Source organism: Manacus candei, unplaced genomic scaffold (genome assembly GCF_025592945.1).
Source record: "Manacus candei isolate 608988 ecotype Guabito, Panama unplaced genomic scaffold, ASM2559294v1 h1tg000033l, whole genome shotgun sequence".
NCBI lineage: Eukaryota > Metazoa > Chordata > Aves > Passeriformes > Pipridae > Manacus > Manacus candei.
In genome coordinates this window covers 3,331,090-3,355,092 of record NW_026138081.1, presented here as the reverse complement: position 1 = coordinate 3,355,092, position 24,003 = coordinate 3,331,090, and the positions used below count along the sequence as shown (strand labels likewise).

The window sequence follows — 24,003 nt, the reverse complement described above, 5'->3', positions numbered from 1 at the left end:
TGAATTCTTTGTTTAAAGATTGTTTTATTAATGGATATGCACTTTCTTTAATGTTATGATATAATTTAGTTTTACCTGCATTTGGTCAGGCAGAATCCAGGGGTGATTCTTTCCAGTGCAACAGTGCATGATACTTTTTTCTTCAGAACAGAAATTGGATAGAATTTAACCTCAAAACTTAACCCAGTCATTTAAACCCATCTACTGGGTTTAGGCCAGTTGAAATAAGAGCTTTTTTTTTACCGTCTGTCCTTGGAGTTTCCCTGGAGCTCACTTAGATTTTTATAGCTTTTATAGCTTTCCCCTTGTTTTATCACTCATCTATTTTATGGCATAAAGTAGACCAATGCATTACAATAAATGCTTGGATCAATGACCTCTAAGATTAGAGAATGAAAGAGAGTATTGAAGGACTCCAAAATTTGGAAGTCTGTGGGATAGGGACGGTGCTACAAGTGTTCTACTTGTGATGTGGAAACTAAGTTTGGCCAGGAAAGAGGACATGGCATGAGGATGCTATAGGAAGGGGAGAAGCTGAAAGTGATCAGAAATTGTGGTCTGCATATTTAGGAAAGAAAAAGAGACAGTACAGAAATCTACTTTAATTAAATAATGGTAGTTTTCATAATGTTTCATAATTTCTATTTTTCATAGCAACATTATCAGAATCTGGTTTGTCTGAGATATAAGACTGAAACTTCTGTAACATTTAAAGGTAGAGATATTAGAAGGTCTCAACCCCAGAGTTATTAATTTCAGCATATGTTCTACTTGTCAGGTTGAAGACATTCTTTTTATTTTTAAGCTTACTTTGTGATTTTTGCTGATACTGTGGAGATGTTGTCAGTCTTCCAGTATAATTTTGAATCAAATCACTTGCCCAAAATGGGTGTGTCTTCCTCTCCCACACCTCCATATCCAACTGCTATAGCTCAGAGGTTGATTCAGCATTCTGTTGCAAAGACTTCTGTATTTTTCCCTGCTACAAACAGGTTTAGAAGTTAACATGGTATATGTGCTTGACAGTAGTTGTACTCTTGTCTATTGTTGTTAACAAATTACTTGTTGTGCTTTTTAGTGTTTGTTTGGTTTTTTTTTAAGTTGACATGCTTCAAGCTAACATTAGTTTTAAATATATTCTACAGCAAACTTGAAATGTTCTGAAGACACAGATATAGATCCTCAGATTCAAGCAGCTATAAAGAAAATGAATAAACTTGACACAATACTTGAAAAGCAACATCTTAAGGAGAAAGCAATTAAAAAACAAGGCAAAGAAATGAGGGCAGTGCTCTGGGAAGAACTTCAGGTTAGGAGTGTTCTGCTTATTTTGTGAATGCTGAATTTTAGACTTATAGAATTATATTTCACAGAAGCATTATTTTAATAATTAACTCACAGTTGGCTGATTAAAGTGAAGAAATGAATTTTAAAAAGCAACATTGGATAGGTTTTAATATATATTGGCTAGGCAGGCTTTGAAAAAAGACCATGGTCCTTAAAAATTGATAAGACTGATTGTCAAATATACAGCTGTGTAGGTGTGGTCTACTAGCATAGTATTATGCTTCAGTTCACCACTTGCAGGTATGATAAGCTGTGACAAGAGGTAGTGTCTGTGAACCCAGGATGTGAAGCGTTTATTCTGCTCTAGTATGACCATTCTTAAGCCCATCTATTTCAGTACTGTCTGTTGTTGAAGAAATAGAGATGCCCCCTGAAAAAGGCATAAGAATGTTACAGCACAAATTCCTTCACACTATTCCTACTCTCACCTCTAGCAATTAAATGCCACTTTAAGCCTTAAGTTAGTATTTCTTCTGAGGTTAAGTATTGTATATTTTGCATGAATACAAATGTGAGTTGCTAAAAAGACATGACTGGTTTGACTGCATCTCATAATTTCATTGGATTTGGATTTGGGGCCACATATATGTTACAGAACTTCTTTGACTTGTGAAATGTGTCTCCAAATAACAGAGGCTTTAAAGTTCCCCTGTACTTTTATCAGAAATTCAGATGTTCAGATAACCTCAAGAAGAAAATAAAGTAGTAAGTAAATGTTGCCACTGAACAAGGAATTTTTAATAGGGTCTGAAGTTCATTAGATTTGGTAAGCAGATGTGTTTCACTTTAAAGAATTTACTTTAAATATGTACATGTATCTATATATTTACACTTTATTCCTTTTGAATAGTCTATCAGAACCAGAGGAGGCCACGAGGAGATAGAAAACACAAACCTTTTTTTAACTTTGTTCTCACCGTGGCAGGATACAACTGGTAAGTAAAAGGAAATAAATACCCTTATATAATTATCCTATATTTTGATTACTGTTCATATTTTTGTTGGATATGAGAAAAGTAAATCTTTCAAACCTTTACAATAGAATAATATTTGCATGAAAAAAGTGTATAAATGGAATATTTGAAAAATCAGCTGACATAATTTTTGCATTAACACAAATGTAGAAATTGTACTTTACCATTAACTTTGCTTATAGAAACTACATTTTTTTAAAGAACTGGATATTCTAGAAGGGTGAAAGTCCAACAAAAGTAAAGACTGCATTTTTCAAGTTATTGGCAAACACATATGATATTTTGCAGGAGGAGGGAGAACAAAACCAGACCGAATTTGTTAAGAATATACCATGTCAATTCTTCACAAGAATGGTTTTTAAAAAATTGCTGTTTGAATAATCTGTGTGGGTGCTGGAGTTCTCAGAGACATGTCAATCATGTGCACATTTTGCGTCCCATCCTTCTTCTGTATACCTTTGGTGAAAGGGTTTCTTGGCTGAAAGGAAGCAGAATTTTGGTTTATCCTGTCTTTTTCCTTGTTGGGGAGAGAACAAAGATTTGAGCTCTGAATGGTTATAAATGAGCAGAAGTCTCAACTTGAATGTTGGATGTACATGCATAAAAATGGTAGCAATATGTAATTAAAACATTTCAGTAAAACTTACTATTGCAAGTAACCTGGTTTTATTTCTATGCTAATATTTGGGTTATTAAGGGAACTAAACAGAATTTGATACAGGTGATATTTAGAAAGTCTCCAGTAGATGTCAGGATATATTAAAAAACAGTAGACAAGAAAGACTGCTAACAAACCTCCTTTTTTTCAAAGGTTACTCCTGCATCATATGTTTTCTGGTGTACTTTACTGACAAAACTCTGCATAGTTTAGATTTATATTTTTCCTCTAGCTTGATCTTTATCTTAACTTTTTGTAATATGCTAGTGCCTTACTTTTAAGGTCTTATTTATTTATGTATGTATTTATTTATTTAAATGAGTGCCCTCATAGCTGCATTTGTTGATACTGCAATGGAACGCAGTTCATATATTTTGCTTTTCAGAACTTGAATTTGATGGAACTTTATTAAGTAAATTACATAGGGGAGCTATTTAATGATAGCTTTTAATGTGGCTGTGAAATCAAACACAAGTTCCAGGTATAAAACTGTTGATAACTTAAGTGTCCCAGCCTGTCAGGGACAACAAAACCCTCTGGCACACTCACAGCAGAAATGTAAATCAGAAGTTAATTAAATGGCCTTAAATTCATTACCCAGTGGTCTGTATATCAAAAGCGTACTTTTGAGTCCATTGCACTTCCTAATACTGGATATTGTTTGTTTTTTTCCTTGTGAAAAACACGTAATTCAAGTGGTTCTTTGCAATATGAGTTCTTTTCTGTAAGTGCCGGGTGTATAGACTACAAGTTACTGCTATATTTCTAGTTGATACATGTCAATACTATGATTTCTTTTCTTTGTGTGGCTGAAACAAGTAGGGTGCTGTTTTCTAGACTATACCCTTGACCTAAGCCACTTGGAAGTCTAATAATTCATGCATAGGCAGACACCAGCTGTGAAAACCTGGATACTTCATTTTCATTCAGATTTCTAGATGATTCGCCACATGGTGTCTGCAGAGGCATTTGAACTTCAGGGCCTTGGGCTATGGCTTTGAGAATGTGATTAATTGTCCTCTATGGGCAGTAGTTGTTAAAAACAAAAGTATGAAACAGCATACTTATTCATGAGTCACATCTTACACTTTCCCCCTTCTTTATTTCTTGAGAAGTAAGGTGTTTATGTAATTTATCCAAGTGAATTTCTTTAACTTTCATGTGTGAGATATTATAGCACGATACACATGAAGCTAGATCTTCTTTAGATGCACTTCAATTAAATTTTACTGAAAAAATTCCTTGCAGATCCCTCCCATACTAAAGAAAATGAAATATGTACTTCAGTAATTCACACACAAATGAATCCAGAAGCTTATGATTGTCATCAAGCCCAACGAAGCAAGGGTAAGCTTTATTAATTGTACAGTTTGTATTTTTGGATATGACAAAACAACATGCAGTGGGTGGGTAATGAAGACTCGGCCTTTGTGGATAGGCCAATGAAATGGTAAAAAGCAAGGTTGCTTACTGGAATGGCAGTAGTTCTGACTTTTTTTGCAAATGATAAAAGAGAATAGTTTTGTGACTTATCTAAAACATTTTACTCAACATGCTAAGAAAATTGTTACTTTTGGGTTTATAAAACCATTTGCCTTTCATTTCAAAATGAAAAGGTGTGCAACTGATATATGCTAAAATGTATCATTGGTTCTTCATGGAAATTCTTTAAAATATTCTCTTTACTGTTACTGTAGGGTATCATAACTTTAATTAGTAGATTTATATTCAAGAAACCATATAAAAATGATGAGTGGTGCTGTATATAGTTGCAACTATTCTGTTTTGGTTTTTTTTTCAGCAGAAATTGTATGGATTTGTGACAAATATAAATCTTCAGACAACTTATTTAATATTTTGTTATGCTGATTATTGTAAAGTCTGCATTGTTTTTATGGATTAAGTACTTTCTGGCAAAACTCAAACACCTGCTGATTCTTTTAGAGATCACTTGTTAACGTGCACTGTATAGACATTTAAAATGCTGGTAGTAGCGTAGTGTGTCCAACACTTTAAAATAAATGGAATTGCACCTTTATGCCTCTGTTGTTTCCCTATTTGAAATTCGAATTTGCATGGTTGAGTAACTTTTCACATGTGTTGTGACATATGAAAAATAGCTTTGACTGCCATTGCTATCACCTGCAATTGTTTATTTCTTTGTCATCTACCATTCTATGTAAACAGAAGGACTCTATCTTCCTGGTGACTGGCTAAGATGACAAGGACATAATAAACGTGCGTTCCTCAAGGCTGAACCATTGATGGCATCAAAATCTCTGCAGTTTGTAGAATGTGACTGCATGTTTTAGGTTTTGAACATGGACCTCATTTTATCACTTAGTCCACCAATATGCAGCCTTAACGTTGTGGGCTGGAGCAGTGCTTTGCTTTTCATTTCTCTCTATTCCTATCATGTGTCTTCATTCTTCCCTTAAAATGAAACTTGACCCTGAGCTTCCACCTTCAAGGTTTCTGAGTTGTGCTGGAGTGCCACTGAATAGCAACATAGGTTTCATTACCAATATTCAGGATAGCACTGACTTCTCAAGCTTCCAGTACACAGGGGTGGTTGGGAGTTGCGATCTCTTGCTCTATTTTGAGGTGTTCTACATGCTCCTGATTTGGGAACGTGTGAAGCAGAGATCGCTTACAGCTTGTGGGCAATACATTGCTTAAATGACTTTTGCTATTCCTTCTGGAGACTCATAATGTGGTATCTGAATAGCTAAGACTTACTGTTTTGGTTGCTTTTGGATTTCTGTGTCACAGCTGTCATAAAGGCAGACCCTAAGAGGAGCTTAACTTGGGAAGAAGAATGTATGCATTAGTTTGATATTATTGCTTCAGCAGTCTCATTGAGATTGGTACCAAATCTTTGAAATTTGAACCAAATCTACCAAAACTCATATGCAAAATTTGTTGAGCTGCAATCTCTCTTTTACTTACCCATGTCAATCTTCAGTGTTTTCTTTGTCTCAGTGATCCTGTCTGTCCATTCTTTACTTGAATGTTCTGAGATGTTCTGTATGTAGTTCCCTCTCAAAAATGCTATCTACAGTAAGAGAAAGATATAGTTTAAAAGTAATGAATATCTTGCTGTTATGTTGGTGTTTGGTGTGTTCTGCTTATTTCAGAATATGACATCTCTTGTTTATATTGATTGGTAAGTTCTTTTATGATCCAGTTTCTTAACAGATTCAAGGTGTTGCCTGGTAATGTTAAAGTTTGGGATGCTTTCAGTAAACAGTTGTGCATTTGAACTGTGACAGGTTTTCTTGGTCAGATCCAACACTTCAGTCCTTTAAGGTTTTTGTGTAAAAGGATGCATGGAATTTATTTCATATCTTTGAGAGTTTGCTTTCAATCTTTTCACTGTGAAAAAAATCTATTTCCGTGTAAACTTCCATAGCCTGTCTTCTATTATCTAACATGTCAAATTTGGTTTTTTGAAGGCAAAGAGCCGACCCATTTTTCAAATCTCTACTTTCCAGAAAAGCAAAAATGCCATGACTAATTTTGAAGTAGTTCTTGAGATTTAGAAGTTGGTTCTATTTGCTTAGGCTTGTTATTTAATGTGATAAATATTTGCTGTTCATAAAGGAATTGTTATTTTAAGCCTCGTAAAAGTCTCTGAAAAACAGAATACATGCCCACGTTTTTGTGATGGATAGAACCCATTGTTATTAGAATATCATGTGTCTGTTTAATAGATTTACAGCTCTATGATGAGTTTTATTTTTTAACAAAATTTGTTTTATAAGCTGTTATAATAATATCAACTATATCATCTGTTTTTCAGCTGTTTTATTTAGAAAAATGTACTTGATATGTCTCCAAATAGTTCTGTGGTTTTCAAAAAATTATTGTCTGTTTTTTTCCTGATGAGAAAACTGCAGTGATGATAGGGTTTGAAGGAATGCCGTGGCTTTTAAGGCTACCATGTTCAACATTTTTGAGGTCAGAAATCCAAAAGTATTTTAGCCTTTATAACATTGAATGATCTCATATCATAAAAAGTTAAAAATGAAAATAGATTTTGACAATAGCTATGTTTTAAATATAACCATATTGTTTATGTAAATAATGAAAACACCGTACAAAAAGTTTGTCTATAAACTTTATATGTTTGCTAAAGATTTAAATGGGATTGCTGTTATTACAACTCTTACTGAACCAGAATAGGAATGATTATAACTTAGAAACTTTTCTTCCTCAAACTTCAGATTATCCAAGTGAATTAGAAACAGAATTAGAAAAAACAGCAGAGAAAATACGTAGCAAAAATAAAAGCAACCAGGATTTCATTAAAAAGAACATTGAGGTAAGCATTAAAGTGTCAAATCATTTACATTTTGTTAAATGTTAGCTAAATATTGGTCTATAAGTTCTTCTGGAGACAGTGTTTTTAAATCAGGAACATTAAAAGCTAATTAGACATAAATTAAAAACCTTTCTCTTAGAACTGTTATTTATGGCAGAGTACTATATAAGGTAGATCTCATCTTGGATGATCATATTGGTGAGGATAATAATGCTTCCGTGTATTTGCTAAAGAGTACTGGAAACTGAATTGTTCTGTTTGTGCCTGTCCATAGCTTGTTTTAAGGACAAATATTTCCTAAGACTTATATTTACTGTTAAGTTAAAGGAAGATGTCCTTATTCATAGATAAGGAATAGATATACAGATTGTTCATGTGCTGGGTTAGGAACTGGTTGGAGGGCCAGACCCAGAGAGTGCTGGTGAACAGTGCTGCGTCCAGTCACCAGTGGTGTCCCCCAGGGATCAGTGTTGGGCCCAGTCCTGTTTAATATCTTTATCAATGATTTAGATGAGGGGATTGAGTCCACCATCACCAAATTTGCAGATGACACTAAGCTGGGGGGGAGTGTCGATCAGATGGAAGGCAGGAGGGCTCTGCAAAGGGACCTGGACAGACTGGAGAGTTGGGCTGATTTCAGCGGGATGAGGTTCAACAAGGCCAAGTGCCGGGTCCTGCACTTTGGCCACAACAACCCCCTGCAGTGCTACAGGCTGGGCACAGAGTGGCTGGAGAGCAACCAGGCAGAAAGGGACCTGGGAGTTTGGATTGACAGGAAGCTGAACATGAGCCAGCATGGATCCATCCAGGTGGCCAAGAAGGCCAGTGGCATCCTGGCCTGTATCAGGAACAGTGTGGCCAACAGGTCCAAGGAAGTGATTCTTCCCCTGTACTCAGCACTGGTGAGGCCACACCTGGAGTACTGTGTCCAGTTCTGGGCCCCTCAGTTCAGGAAGGACATTGAGGTGCTGGAGCAGGTCTAGAGGAGAGCAAGTAGACTGGTGAAGGGACTGGAGCACAAGTCCTATAAGGAGAGGCTGAGGGAGCTGGGGCTGTTCAGCCTGGAGAAGAGGAGGCTCAGGGGAGACCTCATCACTCTCTACAACTACCTGAAGGGAGGCTGTAGCCAGGTGGGGGTTGGTCTCCTCTCCCAGGCAACTATCAGCAAGACAAGAGGGCACCGTCTCAAGTTGTGCCAGGGAAGGTTTAGGTTAGATATTAGAAAGAAATTCTTTACAGAGAGGGTAATCAGGCATTGGAGTGGGCTGCCCAGGGAAGTAGTGGATTCTCCATCCCTGGAGGTTTTTAAGAAGAGACTGGATGTGGCACTTAGTGCCATGGTGTGTTGGATCAAGGGTTGGACTTGATGATCTCGGAGGTCCCTTCCAACCCAACTGATTCTATGATTCTGTGTATAGTGTGCATGGGACCTCTTTTTGTCAGAAAATACATCCCCCAATTTTTGTGCTTTTTTTCCTTTGAAGGCCTACTATGTATAATGATTCCTCATCCAGTGAAAAATATTTGCCTCTCTGCTATGTCACAGACTATTACAAGGTTATAAATTTATTATATGTAGGCTGCTATATTTTTCTGTCAGTGATACTTTGTATTATGGCAATAAGCAAGTTTTGGATGTTAATTTCACAGAGTTTAAAAACTTTGTTTTGATGGTGTTTGAGCTAATGGAGTTCTAAAGTGTGTTTATTTTTTTGTTTTTGTAAATATTATAGCTAGCAAAGGATTCAGAAAACCAGTTTGTTATGCTTGAGGGAGAAAGGAAAAGGCTAATTGAACTATTGAAAGATACAGAGGATGGAACTGAATTGCAAGGTCTTGAGGTATGAAAACTTTAATCTGTCCTGTTGTATTTAGCTTATTTTTACAGTAAATCTAAAACTGATCTTAGTCCTACCATGGAATACCCTACTGAGATAAGAGAGAAAAGCTGGACAAATCCTTTTGGATTTGTCTCCAGGAATGAATTTGCATTGGTTTCTTTGTTAATTCTACTAACTGCAGAACTTAAAAGAAAAGTTAGGCATAGGTAGAAGGAGCCTTAGAACTACACTTGGAGTAGATGACCTATTTATTCTGCATAAACTGTGAAGTTGCAGAGTATCAATCTGAATGGCTGGTGCTGTAGTCTCAGGCAGAAGGGCCAGCAGCTATTTTCAGAAAACTCCCAACGAGAGTTTTTTAAGGACATGACCTTAAAAATGCAGCAATTGAGGAAGTATGCATTGATGAAGCTTACATGTCCATTTAGAAAGATAACATGACATCTTTCTGTGGCTTCCAACTCTGTCTTAAAAGTATACAAAGTGGACAATATATCCAAGGTCCACTTTCTGTTTAATTTATACAGCTGAAAATGATCTGGAGTAAATTATTTTTCAGTAGGTTAAGTAACAACTTAGGTGTGAGAGAAACAAAAGCAAATGCAATAGTATTATTTTTTAATTGTTTCTTCCCATATTTTAGTTCTATTTATATTCTAATAAGGTTGTGAAGACATCCAATTCATTACTCTTTTTTAAAACATGTCTAAAATACATCTGTATAAATTACTATTTCAGGATATGGGGTAAGGAGATGAGCTTATTGTTTTTTCCATCTGAATCCAAACTGGTTATGGAAATAGAGGACTAGCCTACCCATGGTTTGTGACATTAAACAGATCTGTAATTTACCCAACTTCAGTGTGACTTCTAGGTTGACAGTCATTGGGTCTTTTTGCTCTGGGGAAACTAGTAAGTACACACTGTGTTTTGGCATTTTCAGAGCTTTGTGGGGCAAATATAAGTGAAGGAGTCCGTATCAGTCAGGAAAACCTGATGGACAAATGATTAAGATATAAATGTGCAGTATTTTAACAGTAATTGTTCTTTCACAGTAAGATAAAGTAGCAACACAGATAATGTATCCTTTGCTGATTGTTGATTGTTCATGTACAGAGGTTTAAAACTATCAGCCACACTCAGCGCTTGTGTTCATCAGACGAAAATCTTCAAGTTCTGTAAAATTGCAGCAGTCTTCCTGTTTACCCGACATTTGTTCCCTTGCTTTACATAAGATGCTAATATAATTTTTTTGAACATGAACACTGAGCTTGCAGATTGAATTTTTTATCTGTGTAAAATACTCATCAATTAATAATGTTGCACAGAGGTATTTGACTTAGCTGACATAGTTTAGCATTAAAAAAATGCAATGGAAGTTCTTTGGTCTAATGTTGATCTGTGGTTAGGAGAGTTGATTCTTATTTTACTTTTAATTTGTTGCATATTAGAAGAACAAAATTAAAGCTTACTGGATCATTATTTAATCTTTTATCTGCGCATTTATGAAAAGATTGAAGGTATTCTATTGGATCTGCTTGCAACAGGCCTGGCATTGCAAATCCATGTAAGGTGACAAAATGTTCAGCTGAAACTACTGCATCCTGACTTTGAATAGGAAGAAACTGGAGGGAGAGGATTGTGGGGGATTTGTTTTTGTTTTTCTCCTCTTGTTGGAAAGGTCAGTGTTTGATTAACGATGCTGTCTCTTCTGTTCTTTCCTGATCAAGGACATGTTTCAATTTGAGGAGATGGTTCTCCATTTGATAAATGTCAGCATTTAAAGATCCTAAGATGTTTTAAACAGCCTTATGTTAGTAAACATAGTTTTCTGACCTAGGGAATAGTGACCTTTTTAGTATAATTTATTTTACTAATTGCGAAAGTATTTTCTCAAAATGCGTAGTTGTTAGGTTTTCCTTTTCTTTAAGCTGATGTCCTTCACAAAATTCAGAGACATTTATGCAGAACAGCTAATGCAAATTCTGACTAATGTGTACCTTTTTTTGCACCAATTCTCAGAGCATCGAGGCATCAAGGCAAGGGAAAGTGTAACCTTTACCCACATTTTGTATTTGGCACATGTCACTATCATGTTGGCATGTATCTATAGATATTTTACTATTAATATCTGCTATGAAGTAGATTGCCTCACAGGACATGTGTGTTGTTACTCTATGTTCCTTATGCCATGGACAAGAATGGTAATTTGTGACTTACTCTAGTCTATACTAGATCATCTTTTCAAAGAAAAAAGCTCCTAATTCTACTATCAAAATGGAATAAAAGAAAGGATAATAGTTACTTAAACCTGTCTAGTCTGGTGATTCTTCCTCTCCCACATTTCAGTTTTATTATGGGTGAGGCATTTCCTATAGCTGCTTTGTAACAAAGATCATGAGGAAATTATCAGCTAGTGAGTAATCTAGACAGCTTCAAGCTGGCCCAGGTAATTGTCCAACTGATGGCCTTTTTCATCTTATTTTATTCTGACTTTAAAAAAGCTGGTGCAATCACACAGGCTAAAGTAATGTTTTGGAGGCTCTCAGTCAAGGCAGATCTGGCTATGCTGTATGAATTCTTCTGTATAGTGTAATGTGGATTAGATAACTTCACTGGACTCATATTACTAAATATGTCAGATATCCGAACAGCACTTCTCACTTTTTGAAAAGGTGTTTTATGAGTTTTTAAAATATTTTACAAGTACATATTCATGCTGATCTAATTGTCAAAGCTGAAGGTGCAGGGGTATAATTTGTTTCAGATGTTCCACAGTAAGCACTGACACTAACAGCACTGACTGTGCTGTTATAAAAATATTCTTCTGAGTTAACACACAGGAAACATTGACAAGACAGAAGCTTATTTTCCAAGCAAAACCATCTTAAAAATACAAAAGAGAATGTGTGAGTCCATTTCACCCTAAAGTAAAGTGACTACTGGTATAATTTGGATATTTGGAGCATGGGATATAGGCACTGAGCTGTAGCTAATGAGTCCAGTTGCATCTTAATCGACTCCTGTAGAGTAATTTCTGTGTATTTGCGCTGTGATCTTCATTCTCTGATTAGGGGGTGGTTAATGTGACACAAATGTAGAACCGTGGTGGATAGTTATGTTTTGATGACCACTGTCCCACCTGAACAGATGTTTCCAGAAAGCTGGGAAGCATCTAAGACATTTGTGAGTGGCTCTTTTAGAATCAGGTTGGGTCCGGTCAGGCTTACTGGTTGTGTCTCATCATACTTATATGAGAAAGCATTAGAACTGATTTTGTTTCACAAAAAGGATGACTCTCTCTTGACTATTTTTTTTATTTTTTTCTTTAATTTATTATGGAGGCAATTTATGACAAGTGTTTGGAGTATGCTTTTTTCTTTTTGAAACTAGTGTGCTTTAGGGTAATGGGAATGAACCACAAATGACCTCATAGCAATGGTATTGAAGTTGGAAGCTGATATTTCCTCCTCTTGTATGGATGCAACTGCTTGAATGGCCAAAGGACTAATCTGGAAGCTGTAACAGAATAGTGGACATGAATTCTTTGCAAAACAGATGTTAGAGTCTTAGGGCAAGGTGCTTGCCCTATTCTGGGTAGGAAAAAGAAAGGAAACCAGTAATACACTCATGTCCTTCCCCACATCCCTGCTCTTCTGCGGTCTTATCTGCTGTTTCATTGTGGTGAGGACAGAGATGTAATCTGCTACTGTCATGCCCATTGAATGGTGGTTGTGCATACTTCCTTCCCTGAGTGTTGAGGCAGGAGTGCCAAGTTGCTGTGGAGAACCTGCAACTATCTGTGAGTATGAGCTCATTTGCTTGGGTTAAGTGGGCCAAGCTCACTCACATTATGCAACTGTCTGTAGTAGGAGTATATATTCATATTTGTTATTCAGGTGTTACTGCTATCAAGAGGAAAAAGTCATGTAAATCACAATCAGGAAAAAGAACTCTCTGCTTTCTGCCTCTCCCAGTCTTTCTGGGCCTCTAGAAGGATGGCAGCTACTGACCTCAGAGCAGTTCCTTTGATTTCCTATGGATGCTGTGTCTCCTTTGGTGATGTGCTGCAAGTGTCATGTTACATCTCATACCCTCCCTCTGAAATTTGGCTCTGGGTAGTTTCTGCCATAGCATCAGTCTCTGCAGTTCCATTCCAAGCCTAGTTTTGGTCAGGCTTTCTCTCTTTTTGACTCCTTTATCAGATGGAAAGTAGTTGTCCTATTAGACATAGCTGCTGATTGTATTTCCTTCTTTGACTTGCACAGGGGTCTGTTGCTTCCACTTCCTTCAGAGGACAATAGAGAGTAGTAGTGTTTTATGTTCAAGTTTATTTGGATTTCTAAAGTGCTGCTGTGAAGGTGTGTTTGAATATGTAGCAGAATAGATGCTACATATTTGCCACCAGACTTTGAGATGCAAGTTTATTGGGGTTGTTCGAGAAGACGTGTTTGGTGTAGATAAGAACATCTCATTATGCCTGTGGACTTTCATTTGTCTTTTTTAAAACCAAAAAATACCTTGCTGTTTCAGTTATGTGGTCAGCTCTCTGTGCTGTTTCTTGTACTTTGTAAAATAATAAGCATGCAAGCAAGGAGTGCTGAGATGCTTGACATAACAGAAGTGATTTAGGGTGATGTTGAGGAAACTCCTAGTGCAGATTCTGAGGGCTGTGCTTTTCCACTTCAATATTAGCATTGAAAATGTGAGCTTATAACATGTTCTTTATGTTTGCTCTTTTAGGACTGGTGGGTCTTAAATCTGCCAGACACTTTCCTCTTCATCTCTATCCTCTGCAATATCTTGCAAACACTTCTAAATTGATTTTTACGTCAGTGGTATCAGAAAGTGATGCTTACTGTGCAGCACTGAACAGGAAGATGTTTGTGCAAGTTAGGAAATGTCAAGAAATTATTCCTTCAAAAGGGAGCTGAGTCTGCCATGTTGAACAAATATATAAACCACAACAGGGGAAGAGTTTGCATCTGTGGAAGGGAACTGTGGTTGGCATGGCATGGCATGAAACTGTTTTTAAGGTTTGACTAACTTGGCTAAGAGGCTATTAAGTAAGATGTATGGTTAAGATAAAGGGATTGGCTGTCCAAAGGGCTTCTTTTGGCTGTACAAGAACTTGGTCAAGGTAGTTGTATAACCTTGAGAAGAATGGAGGGGGAACCTGGGAGCTGTCTGATTGTTTTTTGGCCAGCTGGCATGAAGGCAAAGCATCTGGCTTTAAGCAATTTTATTTTAGGGCTTCTGAGCAGCTAGTCTGTTGAGGAAACAGGCTTTGGACTTTGATGGAAATAAGTATAATAGTAGCAAAAGTCTGTTTAGGTTAGCACAGCACATTTTTTGCTATTAGATTTTAACAACGCATGTAGATGTATGTACTTTCTAAAAATAAAATTATATATATATTAACTTGCTGCTTGGTTATATTTTAAAATGAAAAATGTATGCCTATACTTGTTCTGTCCATATCTGCTTTTGAGTGTGCTAGGTACATGAATATTTGGGAGATTTCAGCTATATAGTGAGATGGGTGAAAATGTACATTTTACTCTTAAGTATGCTCATTTGAAAAATAAATACACTTGATGTGTAACTACCTTTAAGGTCTTTTTCCTTTGGGAATGAGGTTTAAGTATTTTCTGTACTTTTCAATAGGAGAATGTATCTGTCTGGCTAGCACCAGGAGAAGGGTACACACCTGAACCCACGGAATTTCATCTCCTAAATGAAATAGATATTAAGCTTCAAGCACTACTATCTGATGGGGATTTTTCTGCAATTTCCAGCTCTTTCTCAAAACCTCCAAACCAGATTTATCAGGTAGGTTACAGAACAGAGCTTATGCTGCAGATTTTTTGTTTGAAGTGTGTGTTGAGATCAATACAGCATATGTCTGTCTGTATTTGTATCTTTTGCATTTTTCTTTAGTATCTTCTGTTTGTTCTCCCAGTATATGTGTTAAGGAATGAAGTGAAAAATTTTGGCTATGGAAAAATAATTTGTTGCTATTTTGAGTGGTATGTAATTCAAGGACTGTCTTGTTTTTAGCATTTTTGATTCCACACTTTTAAAAATTTTTATGTTCAGGAGTTGGTAACAGACATTTTTAGCTGCATGAGGGTCCCAGTGGTTTTTTTCAACATAGTTCATGATAGTTCATCTTTGGGAATAAGAATTAGGTTTCTTCTTATCTCAGGATTCCAAAACTGCTTCTTCACTTGTGATCAGAAAGATAAAGCAATGACTGTAGAAAAGAGATTGGAATCGTATGCCCCTTGTTTTTAGTGGCCTTCGTCTTTTTCCCTTGCCAACAATATTAAGAACCCATGAAGATTAAGAATCAAGGTCTCAGCCTTGGGAAGTGATTGTTTGAATTTTGTGCTTAGAAGGCTCCAGTTTATCCCATGCCCCAGTAGTATTGCCTCTACTATAATGGGGCATAAAATAAAAAAACATAATTCTTATTTTGCACAAAGCTTGTTTACTTCTGTAGTAATTCTATGGCCAGAACTGGTATATCAGAGATAGTTACCAGTGTATGAGAAACATTTATTTAAAAGGCTAAAATACCTGTGGGGTTTTTTTTCCCCCTCTTTTTCTAAGCTCACTTTAATGTAATTTTTGTATTGACTTATTTCTGAACATGAGGCTTTGTTTTACCTCTAGTGGTATCTTCTGTAGCTCAGTTCTAGAGGAGTAACATTTTGATGTTGATCATTTACCAACTGGGATTTAATATGTGAAAGAGCACCTCCCTCTAGTTGGTAGTGGCTTATGCAAATGCAGTTGTTACCCAGTAACTTCAGTTTCATGGACCTGAGCTTGCCAATGATTGCCTGATCTTGTGTTCAGTGTTACGAGACATCAGCTTGAAGTTAATGCAACTGCCTGTGATAATGAACTCTCTGTTTGGGAATGTTTGTTCAAGTGGTTGTTGTTGCTTTCTTTCAGGTAATAGCTCAGAAGTTTTTGAATAGAAAGTGGCATTTAGGTGTATGCTGATTGAACAGTAAAGTATTATCTTTTTTGAATAATATTAAACCTAAAAACCAAAAAGAGGTGGTTAATTCCTTACGATACCTTTCATTCGTGAAAAGCAGATGCCCTTCAACTTTGTTTTGTAGCATATAAGAGGGATTTTCATTTCGAATTTTAGAAGTAATTAAAACAGAATTAGCTTAGAGTTGCATATTATAAAGCTACATGTTCTTTTCTTCCAAGAATTGCACTAGATACAACTTTCAAAATGGAAACACTTAATCACCACTGCCTCAGTGAGAGATCTGCTTTCTGACACTGATGGATACTTTGACAGGATATAGGAACTGTGCTGTGACTCTGAAATCTTTAATAAATGGCATTAATTGTAAAGAAACATTAATTTCTGTTTGCTTGATTGTCTTAAAAGATAAGGTAATCAACATTGTATTGCCTTGAGGAGTTCTTTCATACATGTTTGGGATTTTTTATCCAAAAAGTATTCTCTTTTTCAGTTATGGAAGTAGACTATAGTTAACAGTTTAAAACTAAATAAGTACTCAAAATTATTAAAAACTTTAGAATATACACTAATTTTTCAATTAATGAACTCTGATAGCCTATGCTCTTTGCCTCCACCAAAGCAAATGAGTTTCATGGGTATATCTGTTTCAGGGCATGGTTAGAAGCAGGTTGATAAGCTGATCAGCCAGTTTTATGTCTCAGGAAGACTGTATGACACTAATATATTTCATTAAGAGGCATTTTGTTATTATTTATTTATAGAATTTTAGAGAAAAGGGAATGCAATGAATAATTTTAGACATTTCAAATACTCTTGCATTATGTTTGTTACAGCTTTGTCTGTTGCTAAGTACTTGTATTTTATCTTGTGTAAACATATTTAACACTTATTATCTACAGATCTAGAAATCATATGAGGTAATCTCAAATGGACTTTCACTATGTACATGTGCTATATAATTGAAACATAAAATAATGAAGTATTGAAAATTTTGAAGTATTTGAAACATAGACAATAAAATGTTTTCCTTGATATAATACTTTCTGCATTTATTCTATCTTGAGAAAAATACAAAAATATTACTAAGTGAGAAAAGCCTTAACTTTACTTATATTGTGTGAACTCTGATCAGTTACTATTCAGGGATGAGAGAAATGAAACTGTGACAACTATTTCTGTGAAAACAGCAGGTTAATGTTCCATAGTAGTCAAATATTCAAATAGATTATTAGGAATAATTATGAAAGCAATACAGAACGAAACAGAAAATGTGACTGTCTGTTATGGGAAAATTTACTGTCATTGGAGTACTGCCAACTATTGCTGATTGTAAGTAAGATTTGTACTGTGTTAAGTTTATTTTCAAGCAGCTAGTAGTTTGATTTAAATGTCAGAATTCATAGATTTGCTAGATGTTTAGAAGTTGTTTACAGATATAGTCTTTTGTATATTGTAGTTGAGAAATTTTTTGTTGAATGTTGAATTGCGAAGGTTGTTTTTCTTTCCAATTAGACATGCTACTTGGAATTATTTTCCTTGTGTGTGTCTATTAAGATTCCTTGAGCTGCTTCTGAAAATAAGAACAAATAGAGTATGTTTTTATTATATGGCTGCTGATTGTTCTTTGGTTTGAATTGACTATCAAGTTGGGTGGAGGGTATTTTGCTTGTTTTTTTCCCCTCTGCTGTTATTTGTATCCCTTGAATTCTTCTACAGAATCTTTGGTTTGCAAGAGAAAGCTCTGTTTTTTTCCAATCACAACGTAACTGCAGTTTTGCCAATACTTGTCGATCTTAATGAACTGAGTTACAAGTAATATCAAACCTTGAATGTATTTGGGACTTCAGGGTCCAATTCAAAACTACTGAAGGATGTGAGACTATGTAATCTGAATATTTAATAATGGTTGGGCAACTAACTACAACTTACAGAGAGAGGATTATTTCTCATTTACCATGATATCTAGTAAACAAAAGCTATCATCATTTCAGCTCAATTCTTCCTTTCCTTTCTGGCTTAATTCTGATCCCAGTATGGTTAATAAGATCAAGCTTTGAATCAGTCATTCTGTCCCCCCTAGTCTCAGTGCATTTTTATTGTTGTGGTAGAAATTAAGCATCAAAGTACTAGTGCTGGAGACTAAGAAATTCCTCTTAAAATGCAAAGGGGAAGAATTCTTTTACTGAAATATGTCCAGCCTGATATTTAGCTATTGTATTTGAAAACGTGCATAATGAAAATTATGCATATGCAGAATTTGACATTGACACATTTCTGTGTTTGGTAGTAGAAATCAAAAGAACACCCATCTGGCTATGAAGCAGTATAAAGTCATGTGTTTAACTTCTATCTGTTCTTTCTTTTGTCAGGAGTCTCTGGTTTATGCCAACAGAAGCCTAGAAGCAGTTCCAGGTGAAAAGGTTCTGCGAGACAATAAGGAAAAACGTGATCAACAGAATCGTCTGAAAGAAATAGATCATAAACTGGAATCTCTAGAGAGAAATCTTGTAAGTGTCCTATTTTTGTTGGATTTTTCTTCCCTCAGTCTGAAAACTTTGGAGTTTATCATTCCATCTGTCTTAAAATAAAGTCAAATTTTGCAACCTTATGTAAATTTCTGGAGGAATCCCCAAAGAAACATGCAAGCAAGTTTCAAATAATTTTTCTTAATCTGGGAAATACATTTTTTAGTTGTAATGCGTGCTTACCATTAACGTAGTGTCTTTCAAAGTGAAAGATACTATTCTCCTCTCTTCCTCCCCTGAGGTGGATAGCATAAACATCCTAGAAGGATTTTTTAATGTCTCATATACTTCGGTGTTCTTTAAAGGACCAAGTCTGATGGAAATGTTGTATACACTAAGTTATTGTGGTAATCTTTCTTTATTATCATTACATTGAAGTAAAAATAGTATTTTTTAATGGTTGTGCATTGTAGAAATTTGTTTCTTGTTTGTAGCTGATTTTAGTGTTTTTCATGTAGTCATAAAAACATAAATATATGAGTTTGTTGCGTCAGATCAAAAATCCATCTACCCTAACTTTGGCTTGTGGAGGTCTTTATTCAGCAGTAGGTTTACTCTCTGCAATAATCAGAGTTAGGACAAGTACTGTTCCAGTTATCTTTTATCACCCTCAGAAAGGGATCCCCAGTGCAGATCAAAAGCTTTGTGATTCAGGTAGCAGCATAACTGCAGTAGTATAATCTCAGTTACCGATAGCACTGTTGCTCTAGTTGCAAAAACTTCAGCCACTCTACATAAGCAAAGTTTATTCTGGCAGTGCTGGAGTATATATGGAGTATGGGAACAAAGACTTCAGAAAAGGAAACAGTGATTGTTTTAGAGGCTGTTCACTTGTCTGTGTATGACTACTGTAAGGCAGCATATTTAATTCTTATCTGTTCACAGACCAAAACAACAGGAGAACTTTGTTTTAATACACTGCTCTATTATATTAAACAGTTAAAAGACGGGAGACAAGTAAATAGAGGAATTCTGTGAACTTCAGTATATTGAATAGGTTAATGGGTAAACAGATAAAATAAGTCTGTGTATTGTCATATTTTCCTAGCCATTGACCTTTATATCACTTTTTGTCACTACTGACCTTGTTCATGAGGCAAGCACAATCCGAGGAAGTGCGTCTGGGAATTGTATGATAGTCTGCAGCAGGCCTGGGAAATGCAGTGGGCTGCTGACTCATTCAAATGTTTTGTATATAAATGGGTCAGTTCCAAGTCTTGGTTGGGTTATAGCAGTTTTGTTTGGTATCATATTACAGCAGACTCTTGCAACATACCACACATTTTTCCTTGACTAGATTGTGGGTATTTAAAGCTCTAAATTGATAGACTGTAATGCTGATTTACAATGTTTATAAATATAGAATGTTACCTGTACCGATGTGTAACTCATAGCCAGACTAGCCTTGCTGTGTGCTATGCAGCACCTGGTAAGGCTTCTTCAGGGGGGCACACTGTGTCTTCTTAGCAGTTGCTGCTCTGTAGTATTACTGAGAGCACGGTATATGGATATGAAATATTTGTTTTAGGTCATTTGCAAGGTGCTTTGGTAGTCAGCACAAATAAAGTGTTCAAGTCTGAAAGAAAGTAGTTTTTTCCTTCTAATATAGTACAGTAAAATATATTAAAAATGTACACTTTTTTGTGTGAACAAAGAACAGCCTTAGAAGAGACTGCTTTTCTTTTTTTATTAAATGCAGCACACATAATTGAATAATTTTTTTCTTAAATCAGATAACTTATGCAGTGTTGATGGGGCACCTTGTTTGTATACCAAAGTTATATTTTGGTAAAATTGCTCTCTGCCGGGAAATTGCATGATAAGAAGCTAAACTGAATGCTTAGCTTGATGAAGGGAGTACACAGATGGCATGTTTCCAGAATTATTTAATGATTTCTGGAAATACTGTTTTTTATTCAATAGGTGGCACTCTTCACTGTATGTCAGAGAAGGAATGCGTAGGCATGGTTCTAGGGGATATTTTGACTGGTAAAAAAAGTTGTCATTCCTGCGTTATAAAATACAGGTTGTGAGAGATTGACTCTTTTGGCAAGAGTCCAGGTGTGCAGCTTTTAACATTGTTATTCTTCTATCTTTCTTTAAAATTGTCTATTTAAAATCCATGTTTTTCAAATTCACATTGCATTTCAATTTCTCCTTTACTCTTTCCTCAACCACTATAATTTGCTGTGTAAAATTATAAATAAATTCTCTGCTCTGAGTAGAGAAGGTGGTTTGCCAGCAGTTTGGAATTCTGTTTCCGAATGCATGGTTATACTGGGCTTGATAGTTGTAAAACACAGTATTTTACAAATTTAATGTCTGAGAGAGAACTTACATTAAGTATGCTTTAAAAAATCCCTCAGACAAAATATTTGTTTTTGGTTTTGCTTCCTATGTGGAAATTGTGGAGAGTTTAACTAAGCAGAATTTAGCTCTGTGTTGGGGAATAACTTGCATTGTAGGTATAAAGGTAACTTTATTAGCATTTTTTTGTGTGTACAGTAGAATGCTATGTTTCTTCGCTACTGCAAAATGAATTATTCAAATTTATTCATGTAATAGTAGTTTTACTCTGATCTTCTCTTCAAGGGGGAGGAATACATTCATCATATTTCTGAAGGAGGCTATTTAGTAGGTGTGGGCTTCTGAAATTATAACATTTATGGATACTTTCACTACAGTTTACCTCATGTATGCTGTAAGACTAAGTCTGGGGGTGAACTCACAAAACAAAGCTGGAAGATAAAACCTTAACCTACTTTACATGTGATATAAACCCAGAAAGTCTGCTAAATATTCTGCTTGAATTAATGAAACTAAGGGCTTTGGAATCTGAGTTCCTCCTTTATTTTGAAAAAAAATTGTCCCCAGTGAATTAATATACCAAAGAATGTATTGTATGCATTGTTGAAATACATTATGAAATTTCAGTCTAACTGAAATGTATCTGGTTTCTTGCTGAATTTCTTTTAGGTTTTAGTTTGACCTTAGTTCACTTGTTCTTCATTTGAAATCGTCTGACTCTCTCTGCATTCTTTCATCTTTCAGTTTCCTGGAAACCATTGAGCTTATCTTTGTTTTGTGAATTGCATTGTTAACTGCTGCTTAAAAAAAAGTTCAGCTGCCAAATGCCTGTTGCTGAGCATTAATGAAAAGAATTTTATATAGAAAGAATAATAAAAGTAGTTATTTTTCAATTGTGGCTTCATCTAGTTGGCCATTTTTGATAATGCAGTGGCATGTTTGATGATGTATTGAGTTTCTTCATGGCAGACAGTAGGTTTAAATGCAACTCAAAGCAAGCTATTAAATAAGATAGCTTCACCTTTGCTAGCTATATGTGTGTTTATTTCTAATGTGTTACCCTGGAAGCTAATTATTTCCTGCCAAAAATCTGCCCACAGATGTCTGTTTTGGGGTTTTGGTTAAATATACAAATTAAATTTACATAAATAAAAATATTTCAAAGCATATTGAATATGCATATGATAGTGTGTATACATGCAGATATGTATAAATGATGCTACCTCTCAGCATGACCAAGATATTGATACCTACTTTAAAGAAAAATGTGTCCTCTTACCTGTAGTAAGTACTTTTAAAACAGGAGCTAAATCTAGTTTGCCTAGTCTTAAATTTATCATCGGATGTCGGTACATCTGTAGGAATTATTTTTTCAGGTTCATGCTGTCTAGTGGCCAAATGCATTATGTGATTGCTAATTACTAAGGGTTTTTTATATCAAATAGTATTAGTAAAATACACATTCTGTTATCTGTTATCTGTTATCTGTTATCTGAAATATGCAAGAAAGTGAGCAATTGATGTGATAATGGAGAACAAAAATAGTAAATGTAACATTGCTGTCGAGAGCTTTGATTACCTGCAGGATCTTACTCCAAAAGGCATGATTCTTATCTTCTTGATGCACAATATCTATGGGAAAACCTCAGGATAAAACTGATTATTGCTCAGTCCTGGAGAAAGTCCCATTAACCATTTTGCTTTTTACCCTGCATCAGGGTGATGAGGGGGTTTGTTGTTATACGTAATTTTATTCCAGTTTTTTCCCTGAAACTGATTGAATTCAGTGTACCTGATCCTGAGTCTGTATTAGGCAACTTCCAGAAAAGGGGAATAATTTGTTCCATAATTCCTTTTTTTCACCTTTAAAGGGAAGAAGAGGGCAAGATAAAGTCCTACTATATATTTGGAGAGCAATTTCTCAACTAGACAATACTGTAATGTGGTTTTGTATCACAGTGTCAGCAGAGATTAGTGGCTAATACTTCTGAACATGGGAACATAGCCATATTTTTTAACTACTCTGTGCATTGGTAGTCCTTCTCAGTTCTTCCAGTATGCTTTGCAGTAGCATATAAGTAGCAAACATCTTTATTTTAATCCACATAGTATCGTGTAGTGTCTGGTTTCTACATAAGCATGTGTTTATCCATAAAAGTAGGACTTGTTTAATAAAGCATTTTCATAACACATATTTCATTGCACCAAGTAAAGGGAAAAAGGACAACTTAACATAAATAAAGTTGAGATATGCCGGTTTCTATGTTATTCCTTTGAAAAGTATCTTCCAGGTGCTAAGGTTGCTTACCAATCTGTTGCCAAGCTTCAAACAGGTGTCTAGTTTATTCAGAGTTTTACAAGAATTCATTCTGATTATGTGATTGTACAGAGTTGTTTCAGAACGAAATGCGGTAGCATTTCCACCTGGGAGAAAATATCTATATGAAAATCTTATTTTCTTCATTTAACAGATACTACATACGTGAAGAGAGCAATAAAATTAACAGCAGATTGACAAAATGTTAATATTTCACCCATATGATTGAAATAAATTTCCTATGTACTGATTGTTTTTCACGGTACTGTGGATAAGAATGAAGCAGCCACTAAGAATATTTGTAATAAATTATTTGAAAACTTGCACTAAGACTTAATATAATTCAATAATTTTTGTATAAATGTTAAATTTTTAAAGCTAATTTATGCTACAATATTTATCAGTTAAATCTTAATGGTGCTTCTTGTTTATATGGAAAATTATGAAGATAATATTTACATAGATGAAGATAAATTTTACGTGGATGCTGGAACCTATTAAATGAACTGCATCCCTATGATGATGATAAGCAACATTGCCAGTTGCATCATAAGTATTAATTATGGGTTGATACTGTATATGAGAAATTATTGATGGAATTTGATATCTGCAGTGAGACCTGCTTTAAACATAACGGGTTTCTATGTAAGAATAGTTAAATTTTTCTTCATTTAATGTACTGATCCTCCTTCTCC

General features: G+C 35.4%; 1 protein-coding gene across 8 annotated transcripts in view; it reads left to right on the top strand.

The window, feature by feature from the left end:
* The window catches only part of FSIP1 (fibrous sheath interacting protein 1), a 97,139-nt gene that overhangs the window by 5,045 nt on the left and 68,091 nt on the right, over positions 1-24,003 (top strand). For all 8 annotated transcript variants that reach the window (XR_007905200.1, XR_007905201.1, XR_007905202.1 and 5 more), the window contains exons 5-11: positions 1,146-1,309; positions 2,198-2,282; positions 4,228-4,326; positions 7,206-7,303; positions 9,037-9,144; positions 14,812-14,976; positions 18,529-18,666. Coding sequence is in view for 4 of the 8 variants with exons in the window: in XM_051791788.1 (XP_051647748.1) it covers positions 1,146-1,309; positions 2,198-2,282; positions 4,228-4,326; positions 7,206-7,303; positions 9,037-9,144; positions 14,812-14,976; positions 18,529-18,666 (857 nt within the window). In the remaining 4 variants the exon portion in view is untranslated. The remainder of the gene's footprint in view (positions 1-1,145; positions 1,310-2,197; positions 2,283-4,227; positions 4,327-7,205; positions 7,304-9,036; positions 9,145-14,811; positions 14,977-18,528; positions 18,667-24,003) is intronic.